This window comes from Artemia franciscana, chromosome 3 (assembly GCF_032884065.1).
Source record: "Artemia franciscana chromosome 3, ASM3288406v1, whole genome shotgun sequence".
Lineage (NCBI taxonomy): Eukaryota > Metazoa > Arthropoda > Branchiopoda > Anostraca > Artemiidae > Artemia > Artemia franciscana.
In genome coordinates, this window is record NC_088865.1 from 15,874,133 (window position 1) to 15,888,584 (window position 14,452).

Below are 14,452 nucleotides of genomic sequence, written 5' to 3' on the forward strand. Positions count from 1 at the left end.
AAACCCCTTTGTACATAGGACTGATTAAAGGGATTCCTGAACCCCTTGACGCAGAGGTCATTCAAAGGAGTTTCTGGATGTGAGAAAGCCAAACAATGTGGAAAATCACGCGCATTCAAGCTGTACTTTCCAAGTCGTGAATCCCTCAATACTGCCACAAAACTGTCAATGAAAGTGAGCTTTGAAAGTTTCAGAATTCAAGAATTCGTCTTTCTTCCGAAACGTTGCTACAACTCCCATGAATCTGGCCACATAGCGGCCCAGTGTAAAAACCTATTTAAGTGTGCCCATTGCGCTCAAAATAACCATGGTGCAACGAAAGAAAATCCCTGCCAGAATGTGGTGCGGTGCCTAAGCTGTACCAGCACCCGACACACATGCTACCACGCTAGCTGCCCATCTAACAAGTCAGTGAAGTTAATGACCTCAAACGCCCAAGATGAATGAATTTTATATTGACAAGCGTTTCGTCTCCTGGAATATGAATTGTAGTCTTAGTACCAAAATTACCGTGCTTGAACAGCTTTGCCTCACCGAAGAAATTATTTGTCTCCAAGAACACTTTCTGTCTGACAACAGTAGAGATATATTCGATGCCTAACCCTCACACATGGTCTATTTTGTACCGGCGAAAAAACATAAGAAACGAGGGTGCCCCTCAGGTGGACTTGCTACGCTAATAAGTGGGCTTATCAATTCCAAATTGTTCGCTAGTTCCGACCATTTTTTAGCAGTTAGAGTTGGTGAGACTGTTATAATAAAAGTGTACCTGCCCACCGACTACAGATATGATTGCTCCGAAATGAAGTTTGCTCTAGCCTGCAAAGAACTGGGGAAATGTATGAATAAAATTAATGCTTCTCATCTCCATTGGATTTTATTGGGGGACTTCAATTGTGATATATCCAAAAGGGGAAGCTCTTCTTCTTAGTCTGATTCCAAATGAAAGTGCTCTTGCACCGAAAGCGGGTGACTTCACGTACATTCACCCTACCGGATCAGTGTCTAACCTTGATCATGTCCTTGTATCTAGTAGTATTTTTAGTAGCTCATTAACTGTAGATGTGCTCCGTGAATTTTGTGTTTCTGACCATTTACTGCTATCGTTCCAAATCAGTGCACCATTTTATCGAATGTGCGCAAATCGACATTTAAAATGGAGAACTATCATTGAATGGAGTAAAACCGATTTGGCTCAGTAGCAGTACTGGCTTGATAATCTACTTTCGAAGATAAAAATACCTTTTGACTTGCTCCAAACATCAGTACCTATTCCCACGTCTGAAATTCATCTAAAACTAAATATGTACTCGTCACGTATTTTGCATGCGCTACTGCAAGCAGAATCACACTTTGTCCCTCGTTCCAGAGTCCGTGCTGGGTCACAAGTTAAGGGCTTGGCCGGGAACCAATCCCTTGTTGAAGCCTGGCAGAAGGCCAAATTTTGGCTAGGCATATGGATAGAATGCGGGAGACCCAAGAACGGCATAGTGAACCAAATACGGATTTCCACAAAACGCCACTTTTCCAAAGAACTGCAAAAACATAGTGCCGCTATCTGTTCTGATTTTTCAGAAAAGATAAAGAGTAATCCGACGCTTCTGTGGAAAAGTTTGACCCTCAACCAGAGTGAAAGAAACGCACCGTCAGCTCATATCTCTGCCGAGGCCTGGCAACATCGCCCTATTACAGTTTCTACTACTTTCTGCAAGATTTTTGAAACACTCATAATGCCAGAACATACAGATAAATGCTACATGCCGCCATATCAGTTTGGCTTCCAAAAGGCCTAGGGGTGTGCCCACGCGCTTACTGCACTATCGTCGATACTTATAGATGCTGATAAGTCTGGTGATTCACTCGTCCTAGGGAGTCATGATGTAAGTCATGCTTTCGACTCTCTGATTCACGCAGAAATTCACCTTGAGCTATATAAACGTGAAGTTGACACGTCTGCCATTCGTGCTTTGTAAGAAATGTATAACCATCTTGCTGTTGTAATCAGGCTACCTGATGGGACCATAACACGTTTCGTTATTCCAGTCTGTCGAGGCGTCAGACAGGGTGTCCTTACCTCTCCAGTTGCCTTCAATAACTGTATCCTGAACGCCCAATCCAGCGCAGTTCCTTCGAGTATCAAACAGTTCGTGGTAACGAACTGTAGTAAGGAGCGACCCGGCTCAATAGTAAACGAAAGTCTAAAAAACGGAATTTCGATACTAAAAGATATATCAAAAGAATCGGATTTTTATGCTGATTTTAAATAGATAAGTTTCATCAAATTTAGTCTTTGTCATCAAAAGTTACGAGCCTGAGAAAATTTGCCTCATTTTGGAAAATAAGGGGTAACACCACCTAAAAGTCATAGGATCTTAACGAAAATCACTCCATCGCATTCAGCGTATCAGAGAACCCTATAGAAAAAATTTCAAGGTCCAATCTACAAAAATGTGGAATTTCGTATTTTTGCCAGAAGACAAATCACGGGTGCGTGTTTATTTGTTTGTTTGTTTTTTTTCCAGGGGTCATCGTATCGACCAAGTGGTCCTAGAGTGTTGCAAGAGGGATCATTCTAACGGAAATGAAAAGTTCTAGTGCCCTTTTTAAGTGACCAAAAAATTGGAGGGCACCTAGGCCCCCTCCCAGGCTCATTTTTTCCCAAAGTCAACGGGTCAAAATTTTGAGATAGCCATTTTGTTCCGCATAGTCGAAAACCATAATAACTATGTCTTTGGGGATGATTACCCCCCCACCATCCCTGGGGGAGGGGCTGCAAGTTACAAACTTTAACCAATGTTTACATCCAGTAATGGTTACTGATAACCAGTAATGGTTATCAGGTTTTTTTTTTGGTTTAGGTGTGGGGCTCAGGGGAGGGGGCTATATGGGAGGATCTATCCTTGGAGGAATATGTCATGGGGGAAGAGAAATTCAATGAAAAGGGCGCAGGATTTTCTAGCATTACTATTAAAAAAAACAATTAAAATATAAACATGAAAAAGTTTTTTCAATTGAAAGTAAGGAGAAGCATTAAAACTTAAAACGAACAGAGATGATTACGCATATGAAAGGTTCTAAAAATACTTTAGCATAAAGAGCGAGGTATTTAGTAGGAGATAAATACTTCGCTCTTTATGCTAAAAAATTTTTAAGTAATTTCAACTATTTATTCTACGGCCTTTCTGATTCAGGGGTCATTCTTAAAGAATTGGGACAAAACAAGATTTAGTGTGAAGAGCGAGGTATTAACGAGGGGACCAACCCCCTCATATATATAATCAAAAATATAAGAATATAAAAGTTTGTTACGTAAGTTAATTCTTAAGTTACGTATATTTTTTACTAATAAAAACGTTCGTTAAAAATTAAAAGATCTAGTTGCCTTTTTAAGTGACCGAAAAACTGGAAGGCAACTAGGCCTCCTTCCCCACCCCTTATTTCTCAAAATCGTCTGATCAAAACTAAGAGAAAGCCATTTAGCCAAAAAAAGAATTAATATGCAAATTTCATTTAATAATTTATGTACGGAGAGCCAAAATCAGACATGCATTAATTCAAAAACTTTCAGAAATTAAATAAAAAAAACAAGTTTTTTAAATGAAAGTAAGGAGCGACATTGAAACTTAAAACGAACAGAAATTACTCCGTATATGAAAGGGGCTTTTCCTCCTCGACACCCCGCTCCTTGCGCTAAAGTTTGATTCTTTCTCGCAACTCTACTTTTTAAAACAATAAAAAACTTTAGAGTAAGGAGCGGGGTGTCGAGGAGGAAAAGCCCCTTTCATATACGGAGTAATTTCTGTTCGTTTTATGTTTTAATGTCGCTCCTTACTTTCATTTCAAAAAACTTGTTTTTTTTATATTTAATTTTTAATGGGATTGATGTGTCACTTATCGCTTATGCATATGATATTTTTAACCCCAGTCGAACAGTACAGTCGTTCGAAATAAATTTTGCTATTTTAAGTAAGTAATATGCTAAAATTAACCTTACATTCAAAGGAGAAAAATCGGACGTGGTTCTGTTCAACTGGGGTGAACCCCAGTTCAACAGCAACTGCATACGGATGCTTGGTAGCAAACAAACTTCGACTCAACCGCAAACTGCTAGCGAAATTTTACGATGCTTCTGCACTCCCAAATTTCCTGTACCTTGCACCTTTTTGACGTACATTTACGATAACCGAGATGAAGGGGCCTCGCCGAATCTATTTCCGGTATGCCAAATACCTGCTTGCCCTTCCACCATGGTCAAGCAACTCCTGGGTCATTAAAAGATACGGCATCATAGACCCGAATGTTTCTATCAGAAAAAGTATAGAAGCTTATAATAGTAGAATTGGTCGGCATCTATGGAGCGCTATTTTGATTCAATGAATGTTTTGCTTTTGTATGTTTTAATTGTTCTTAAGTAAGGTGAAGTGTTGTTTAGTTTGTTAGGTCATTTTATTTTTCCTCTTTTCTTTTATTCAAATTATACTCCGTTTTTCATGCGTATAAATAAATTCAATTCAAAAACGCATCAAACGTTAGTTTCTATTTATTTTTGCCCCGCTTTTACGAGTGGGGCGATGTTTTTTGGGGGGAGGGGTGCCAACATTGTAGCCCCGCCCTGGATAATCTCTTGTGTTTCAGGCTATTCTTCGATATTCCATTAAAAAATTAAAGAATAATAAACCTAAAGACAAAAGCTAAAAATGATGTCATCGATGTGTTTGTAATTTCCTCTATTGAAAAAAAACTTTCTGAGTCTACTGCTATTTAGGGGCCTCCCCAAGCCACTCAGCGTTTTCCAAGGTGGCGATAGGAAAACGTCCTACAGACATTTAGGGTACCTCCATAGGAAGCACTGACCAAGGAACCTTGTCCCTAGGGGTCCATAATAGAAACCGGGGCAATCTCGCCCGGAGGAATAAATACGGATGAGGGACGAAGAAGGACCCCGAAATTCACACTCAACAGGGTCCACAGGCCTGTTCACAGGCCCCATGAGTTACAAAACTTTTCAAAGTAATGGGTTAAATTACGTGGTGACGCAGAACACCATCGTTGGAAGATCCTATATAGGAGGAAAACTGAGGCAGGGCGTAAGATCATAATCTATGGACAACGACCTCTAAAAACGGCTGCCTCAACCCTTTAGGGGGAGTACCTGCAAGACTGGGGACCTTATGGTAAATCCTATTCCCACTAGAGGAGTGGCATACCTCAAGGAAAGTATGGCCTAGTAAACGACACAGCATTTGAATGGAATTCTGAATAATGGATAATTCTCCTGGGCTTGGTCTGTTTTGACGGGAGTTCTCGGGCTAAAAAACCTCTTCCTAGCTAATTTATCTACTATGAGTTGCCTCCTCGTAGTAGCATAATATTTGCAGGTATGAATATATAATGAGTCGGAGGTAGTAGGCTTGGGACTGTCTGTGAAGGATTTTGACTTTTGTTGATAGAAAAGCATTGCCAAGTGCTGAAAAACATATTGTAACAAAGATGGACCAAGGATTAAACAGAGCCTCCATTCATACTGGAGGTCCCAGGGACTTCTTGCTGTCCATTTCGAAGCCATTTTAAGTGCTCTGGTGTAGACTTAAGAAGATCTGTTGATCCCCGTCATGCACTTGTATCCGGGATCATTGCTTTTCTTTGGCCAAAAGAATATCAATGATTGAAATAACATGAAAATTGGAATTTTGAATGTTACGACGTTAAAAAATGACCAACGTATCGAAATTTTGACTGACGAATTCAGACGATTCGAGCTAGATTTATTAAGAGTTTCAGAAACTCATATCTCAGGGATAGGAAGCATCAAATTAGGTGATATAGAGTTTGTTTACTGAGGCAGAAAGGATGGGGTACATAAACAGGGAGTAGGGCTCATGATGAATAAGGAAGCTGCTAAGTCTTGTTAAGCCTGGGAAAATATTGATTACAGAATACTCATTGCGCATTTATGACTAAAAACTTCAGGGTATTGTTTATAGTAGTATATGTCCATGTTGAACTGACTGCCGGAGATACTAGGGACACAGATGAATTTTACTTACAGTAACAGTACCCAGGAGTCCCAGGTAGAAACACGGTGTTATTACTAGAAGATTTTAATACCCAGGCTCGTAGAAGTTGGGATCGATGATATCCTAGCCTCGGTAAATTTGGTGTAGGATTAGAAGACAGTAATGGCTACAGACTTTTGTAATTTTTTAAATATAACAATCTACTTATAATTAATACAGTTTTTGGACATAAAATGGCCCATAAGTTGACATGGTATTCTCGTTATAGTAGGACAACAAACCTTATTGATTATGTTATAATAAACCGAAGACTGGCAGGATCTATACAAGGTACTAAGGTAAATAGGAGCGCTATTATCAATGTTAAATAGAAAGATCACCACGCAGTTGTGTCTAGGGTCAATTTAAAGCTTAAATTTCAGAAGGTTAACTACCTCCCGGGAAGTTATGATGTTGGTAGACTCAAGGGTGAGAATTCGAGAGAAACTTTCTAGGAACAGTTGAATATTTAACATGGGAGTTTCAAATTTGACAATGTGGAAGATGGTTGGAATAGTTTGAAAAGGGGGAGTACCTAACGATTTTAAGAAAACCTTAATTAAACCACTAGGTGATAAGAGTTAGTGTCGTAATTACTGAGGCATTGTCTGGTCTCTGTAGGTAGGAAATTACTTAGTAATATGATACTTTTTAGCTGAGAAATACTGTGGATGAAGTTTTAAGAGAAGAGCAGTGCAGTTTAAGAAAAGGTAGAGGATGTGTCGTCTCAATTTTTACTCTAGCGTTAATACTTGAGAAATGCCTTAGTTGTCAAACACCTTTGGTCCTCAGTCTTATGGATTATGAGCAAGCGTATGATTCTGTTGGTAGAAGAGCTTCAGGAAAGGTCTTATCCTTGTATGGTATACTAGACAAATACATTAATGTGATTAGTGCTATGTATGAGAATAATACCGCTGCGGTTAAGGTAGGAAATGAGGTTAGCAGCTGGTTTTGTATTAAATCAGGAGTTAAGCAGGGGTGTGTTCTATTCCCCTATAAATGGAAGATTTTCATGGACTTTGTCTTAAGGAGCCTAGGAATGGCGATGGGAGACCACGGAATAAAATGGGGAGGAACAAATTTACTGGACTTAGATTATGCTGATGATTTTTAGTATCCTACGTGAAATTTTGAGGAAAATGAATGAAACTTTAGACGTTTTGGGAGTTCAGGGTGCTAGAATAGGTTTGAAAATTAATGTTTAGAAGATGAAGTGATCAAGGCTAGGAATAAGTGAAGATGAAAAATTGACGTTGGGTAACAAAAAGATTGATCAGGTGGGCAGCTTCAATTACCTTTGTAGTATTATTAGTAAAGACGGTGGAAGCAGTGAAGATGTTAAAAGTAGAACAGCCAAGGCTAAGATTTTTTTTTTTGACAGTTAAAAAAAAACGGGAAAGAATAGTAAGATAAGTGTGCAAACCAATATTAGAATATTGGAAGGTAGAGTGATGATGGTGGCCAAATATGGCTTGAAGCATGGGCGCTTCGAAAATGCTGATGAAGAGTTACTAGATATTTTCCAGAAAAATGCCTACGGATTTTTTTTGGTACCCAGCTTATAGACTGCATTTCAAACAGTAGGCTGTACGAAAAATATGATTCAATGCCACTTCTTAGGGCTATAATGAAAGAAAGGTTGAGATGGCTAGATCACCTTCTGTGGAAGAAGGATGACAGATTGTCGAAGATTGTCTTTTACGGCCAACCGCTAGGGCTAAGCGGAAAGCAGGTCGTCTTCGTCTGGGATGGGAGGATGTCTTAAAGATTTAAATGAAATGGAAACTTTCTGGGAAGGTGTAAAGAGGGAGGCTTTGAATAGATAGAGATGGAGGAGGAGCGTGCCTAGCTGTGCTGACCTCAGGCGGCCTGGTGCTACGATGTGTTGTTGGAAGTAGTAATAATCGTAGTAGTAGTATTGTTGATGAATGCCTTAGTTTTAAAAATCATATACCTCTTATTAGTAGTAAAATAAGAAATGTTGGAAGTATGAGAAAGCTAAAGAATTTATTCTAGAACTTTGTGGCAAGATTAATTTAGGTCTGTTTAGTCCACCCACAGTTGGTATATTTTTTGAGAATGTTTCTAGTGCGTTTTGAGTTCACTAGAAGTAACTACATGTGATGCAGAACACGGCACTCTAAGTGTTGACTAGAGATACTAAAGGAACATCTGTTAGATCTCAATATGTAGCGTGAAATATTATCCCTGTGTCAGGTCTAGGAAAGTCTTTCCTAAATTGATTTGCTTCTGGTGAAGAAATACCCACTACTCATACACTGTATGCTAATAATGTGAGGACACCGCAAGTTGTTAGAACTAGATTTTTTTTTTTTAAATACGTTGGGCCAAATGTTGGGAATATTTCGTCCGAATTTTTTAAAAAGTCGGCAAGTGTGTGCGATTTCCATAGACATCTTAAAACAGGTTGTCTGCGGCTCCTTGATTTTTGAAGAATAGTTAGATCGAATTTCATTCAATCTCAAGCTCTCAAAAAAATTGTTTAATTCTTTTTTTTTGGATGGAAACGGGATTCTTTTTAGTGTATTGGAAGGTGGAATGAGTTGTTTTGAAGGGTTATCGCGAACAGGAGTAGGGAAAGTGCAGATTTTTTCAGTTTTTTTCTCTTTCTTTCTTTTCTTACTTTTTTCAAATTTTATTCCTATGTTTCAGGGGCTACTCTAAGCATGCGAAAGCTTATGAAGGGCTAATTGCTTTGTTTTATATTTTTGGTATTTTCTTTTTTGTTGTTTTTGTTTTTTTTTTTTTTTTTTAAATAAGCCCTGTTAGTAAATTGAAATTAAATTTAGAAAAGATTGAATGAAACGAAATGTTTGAAATCAAGAAGTGTGACAAATCACAAGTGAACATCCGTCGGCACTCGAGATTGTTTGTTCTTAGACTTGGGATTTTTATCTGAAGTGTTCACTCAAACTGATTGAAAGCAAAATGAGAAAAATATGATATGGAAAATGGATTTACACAGCAAATGTAGGCATTGACTTCCTTTGCGGTAGAACTGGATTTTCCAGACGAACGCTTCTTAGTAATGCACAAGTTACTGTTGGTTCCTTAAAAAGTCAAAGAGAACCCAGGGGTCATTAGTACCCCTAACCTGTAGGTAATTAGACCAGTACTGGTATACAATATAGACCACATAAACCATACAAAATTAATTGATTCTTTCGCATGATCTAATTCAGAACGAAGATTACAGTTCTTATCAATTATGGAGGATGTCCTGAAAAATTAAATGGAAAACGAAGTAAATATTTAATGTTCAACCTTCTCGAAAATTGTTTTCTGTTTGATTTGGTTTCAGAAGTTCTATTGAAGGAGTGGAAATGATATCTACAATAAAGACTCTGGTTTTTGGAAGTCTTCTACATTTTTGTCTTACATTGGACTATAGTAAGTACTCTTATACGTTACATGTAACTGTAGCATCTGAGTCTTTAAATCACTCTTGTGGACATATGGAAACTGGTGGGTATTCCCCTTGAGGCTTGCGCCTGATATTCTTGAGAAAAAAAACAGCTGAACAAGAAAAATTGAAAGTGTCTAACATAAAATGTATTGTTTTGCAATGGAACCCCCGCCCCCATGATAAAAATCTTCTGATCTTATTTCATCGAGTTCAAAATATACAGGAATCAAATGAGGAGTTTGAAGTCCCTATCTTAAGAAGTTCAAATCTATTCTAAGTGTGACCACATAGTTTTTTCCAAGGGTGGTTGTATTAAGCTAATGGTTATATAATGTTGAAAGAGGGCTTATTACAAATATCTTCGATCTATATGATTAAATTCCCTGCCATAGTTGATAGAATTCAAAGCTACAATATCATTAAAGCATTAATAAAGAAAACCGCAGATGATCGGACATTTTACTGAATATATAGTTTTGCCAAAAATTCAATAGCACAATCAAACATTTAGTTCTTAGGCCGATAAACTGAGAAACTTTTTACAAATACTCCTATAATTAACTTGAGAAGCATCCCGTTGAAAAACAACCATCAGTTTATTTGAAAAATGTTTCCTTAAAAATGTTTATCAAGGAAAATAACAAGGCCAAGAAGAGTAACTAAGGCCCAAGCAGAGAAATACTGAAGTAATACAATAAATACAACTTAAAACGAACTGAGGTTACTATGAATCAATAAATTAAGCCAAAAAAAGAAATTGCTATATCTAGTACCTTTTGCAATTACCGTCATTACAATTATCATTGCAGTAATATTTTTTTTTTGTTTACAAAAGGCACTAGATATAGTAACTTCCTCTAAAATAAGGCCTATAAACAGCTCTATATGATGTTCCAGTGCCCGGCTAGCAGTGAAGGGAAAAATTGAAAAAAGTGGGGCAATCATTAAAATTCCTGAATCACCTAAAATAGCATTTTTCTTTTCTATAGAAACTTTTATAATTCTATTGCAAAACGTTTATTAAAGGTTCATTGCAAGACTTTTTTCAACAATTTGACCATCTTTGTGGTAAATTTTAATTTGGTTTAAAAAAATGTCAAAAACGCCACTCTCATGGAACAATCTTTTTGACTAGTTATATAGGCAACTGAACTTTCAATTTCTGCTCAAGATGAGCCTTCTATTGATCTTATAGGACCAGTTGTTCGATAACTATGTCCCACAGGGAAAAAAAAGGACGCATCCATGACCTTTCTTTTGGATTAAATAAAAAAAACATTCTTGTTTTAATTGAAAGTAAGGAGCAGAATTAAGGCTTAAAGCAAACAGAAATCATTATGTATATGGCGGGGTTTCTCCTCTTCAATACCTGGCCCTTTATGCTAAAGTTTGAATTTTTGTTCTAATTATTTAAGAATGTTTCCTGAAACACTAGGGCAGTTTAATTAGAATAATAAGCCTTATTAAAAGTTCGAGAAAAAAATCTAGCGTAAAGAACGAAAGATTGAGGAGAGGGAAGCTGTTTTCATATACGCAATAATTTCTGTTCGTTTTAAGTTTTAATGTTACTCCCTAGTTTTAGTTGAAAAATTTATTTTTATTCAAATCCAGCTTCCCCTCCATGGAAAATTCCCTTCTTGCACGAAAAATTTCTCCATGGAAATATCCTTATGTGTAAGAACTCCGACATCTAGACCCCCCTGAAAATAAATCTGTATACTTTCCAATAGTCAATACTATATTATAACATTAAACTTAATGAATTTTATATATTTTGAAAATTCGTTGCAATTTGACTCTTCTGATGCACTCATTGTTATACAGACTGTGTTTCTTATATTTTCGGTTACTATTTAGCTGCATTGATCCTTATTTGCAGTTCATTACCATGAACTGGTTGCAAAAATAGCAAAATTCTACATTTTTATATGGAAATTGAAATAAGAAATGGAAATATCTGCAGTAGCGTTCTCTAATATTCCCGATTAGATAACGGGATTTTCATCAGACTTGCTTACCATTTGGAAGTATTTTCACATTTTTTGAAAATCAGGCAATTTTCCTGAGCCTTTTAGTTTCCGACGATTAACTTTAAGCTTAATACATTTTATATATTTGAAATAGGCATCAAAAGCCATTTTTTGTGTTAATTTATATAAAAACTCCCTAAATTAAGGTTTTCGTTACTATTAGCCCAAGTCTCTCCATTAGCCCAAGTTCGTGGTTTGTTACCACGAACTGTTTTTGAAAAAAAAAAAAAAAAAAAAAAACCTGTCCGCACGATACAGTTGCCAATTAAAGCTGATTGATGTTTAGCGGCTACTCTTTCGTTGATTCTTATTAGTAACACTTTACTATGAAAGTAATGTTTATTGGTATTCCAAACAAGATATTGATACCTCTCGAAATTATCTTTAAATTAAAATTTTAAATGCACAATAAAAATCAACATGGTCGGAAACATCGTAAAGGAAATGCCAGTCCCTCAGCTTGAACAACGGGGGAAATAACGGTTTTGCATGGGTAGCACTGATGTGTCTCTTTTTTTATTCTCGTAGGGCTAGTAGGCTACTAAAACAATGTAGATATGTTTAATAGCCTATTTGTAGGCTACTGCTCACGTTTAATTTTCTTTTTTCTTATAGATTTGTCTTGATAACACCATTGGTAAGTACTATTTAACACCGAAAGTGCCATTTTTTGGTGCCATTTTCTTAGGAAAAGGTGGTAAGCATAAAAAGGGTGCTATCAAAGTATCCATAATAAAAACAAACCTTTAAAAGAGGCTTATAATTTCCCTCTTGTGTACTCCCCATCCAAACCTCCTTAGTAAGCTCCAATTAATTTCTTCGGTCATCGTTTATTTCTCATTTCAAAGTTTTTATTTTTAAATTTGTTTTGAGAAACACTATAACTAAATGTCATTTGGTTTTCTAAATGGGACTTTTAGTGCCATTTCTTGAGTTGAAAGACTGAGGAGTATAGAAAGGATATCATTATGATCTCATTTATCTGGAATACTTAATTAGAGTTTTAAAGATTCGCTTCTTTATATACTCTCCCAGCCATTCAACCTAATTTACAACTAATATACCCATTCTGAAAATAAGAGCCTAGTGGAAAAAATAATTCACTCAAATTCCATTATGGAGTAATACTGTTTTATTTATGTCTCTCTTAACCGTAATTGAATAAGAAAAAAGGTTTTTTTTTGCTGAAACTAAGGAGCAACATTTAAGCTCAAAGCGAACACAAGTTATTCCGTGTATGTAGGGTTGCCCCCTCCTCAATACCTTGCCCTTTACGCTAAGGCTGTTAGCACTTTTAAAAAAGCTTCTTATTCTAATTAAATGGTCCCTGCGTTTCAGTAGCCTTTCTTAAAAAATAGGTACAAATAGTCAAACTTTAGCGTAAAGAGCAAGGTATTGAGGAGGTGGTAAACCTTCATATACGGAATGATTTCTGTTTATTTTGAGTGTTAATGTTGCTCCTTACTTTCAGTAAAAAACTTGTTTTTCTTGTGTAATTTCTGATAGTTTTCCAAATAATGCCGGTAAATCTGGCTCACACTCCATGAAATATACCCCCCCCCCTCACAGGAAACTACTTTGTGGAAATATCATCCAACTTAAAGCCTAGCCTCCTGCGTAATTTTGACTTTAAATTTCTTTCTCGGGAAATTTAAAATCACTCTGGAAAAGCCCCCTTCAACAACAGTTTGGAAATTAAAACAAGCGGAAAATAGCCCGGAACAAAACAATTCCCCCGGCACATCTCCACATGCAAGATTCAGTTGGCAAAGAGAATGTGAGACAATTGAAAAGCAAATGTCTATTTATATATTTTTGAACTCAATTGTCTCTCTAAAAGATTGTGGTAGACCATTTACGGCATATATTAAAGTTACCTCTTCAAAAAGAACTAAATGATCAGGGTTTTCAAAAATATGGAGGGCTAAAGCAGAATCTAAGTCTTCATTCCTATTTTCGAACCTCAGGGACTTATCTATTGAAATTTTGTGTTTATGCAATCGTTCTCCAGTTGTTGATGGGTCCTACCAAAAACTCCCCCCATGAACAAGATACTCTTTAGACATCACTACCCAGTATGAGGTCAATTTTATTCTTTTTCGAGATAAAAAAATGTTCAAACTTCTGTTTAGTTTTGAAAAAACAGAGAGATTACGTTTTTTTTTGAAATTTTGTATGTTTGTCTCTGAGTTTCAAAATGTATGGTATTTATGGTGAATGTTTTGTTTTCAATTACCGAAGTAACTGAATGAAGGAGGTGGGCTCCCTATTTTCCTGATTTACTTTTTTTAACCGTCCATCTATGATATTTTCAATGAGGTTGATTTGGTACAACGTGTTATTTACTTATTTATTTATTTTTCGGCTTTAGACTAGGGTGCATCCTAAAGAAGTTGTCGTAAAAATTTTGAAAAGGGCTCATTCGATTGAAAATTACAAGGGTTAGTGCCTTCTCTAGTAGCCGAAAATGATTGGAGGGGAACCAGCCCCCTCCCCCACGTCCATCATTTCGCCAAACATATCCTATAAAAATTTGCCAGAATATAACTTTCACTCTACTAAAAAAAAAAACAGATGACCGTAGATTGTTAGTTTAATATACATATACTGATATTTATTCCTTAAACTTTTGATATTTTTCATTTATTAAAGTCAAAAAGGTGGAAAAATTTAAAAAGTATTTTTTTTCAATAAAGTGCAAATTATATTCTGTTCTTGAAAAAGCATGGGAGTTGTCAGCCCTACTCATGTTAATTTCTGGTCGTTTTAAGTCTGAATCGGTTATTTATCGTGATTTCTGTTCGTTCTGGGTTTCATTTGTTTATTGATGGTGATTGTGGTAATTTTATGCTTGGAAGATCACTTTAATTTTGCTTATTTTTGGCTTAATGGAGCTCTTTGCCATTCTTTGAAAAACTTGCTTCGGGGAAAAAGTT

At 36.5% G+C, this 14,452-nt stretch overlaps 2 protein-coding genes across 5 annotated transcripts in view; both read left to right on the forward strand.

The window, feature by feature from the left end:
- The window catches only part of LOC136024936 (ionotropic receptor 25a-like), a 121,117-nt gene that overhangs the window by 5,703 nt on the left and 100,962 nt on the right, over nt 1-14,452 (forward strand). For 3 of the 4 annotated variants that reach the window (XM_065700523.1, XM_065700527.1, XM_065700525.1), the window contains exon 2: nt 9,382-9,470. The exons of the other annotated variant lie outside the window; for it this stretch is intronic. In XM_065700523.1, coding sequence (XP_065556595.1) covers nt 9,404-9,470 — 67 coding nt within the window. In that variant the 5' untranslated portion in view covers nt 9,382-9,403. The remainder of the gene's footprint in view (nt 1-9,381; nt 9,471-14,452) is intronic. 4 annotated transcript variants of the gene reach the window in all.
- Nucleotides 1,977-8,214, forward strand: LOC136025472 (uncharacterized). The gene is made up of 3 exons (XM_065701504.1): nt 1,977-2,150; nt 6,712-6,984; nt 8,149-8,214. The coding sequence occupies exons 1-3, from the start codon at nt 1,977-1,979 to the stop codon at nt 8,212-8,214; spliced, it is 513 nt and encodes a 170-aa protein (XP_065557576.1).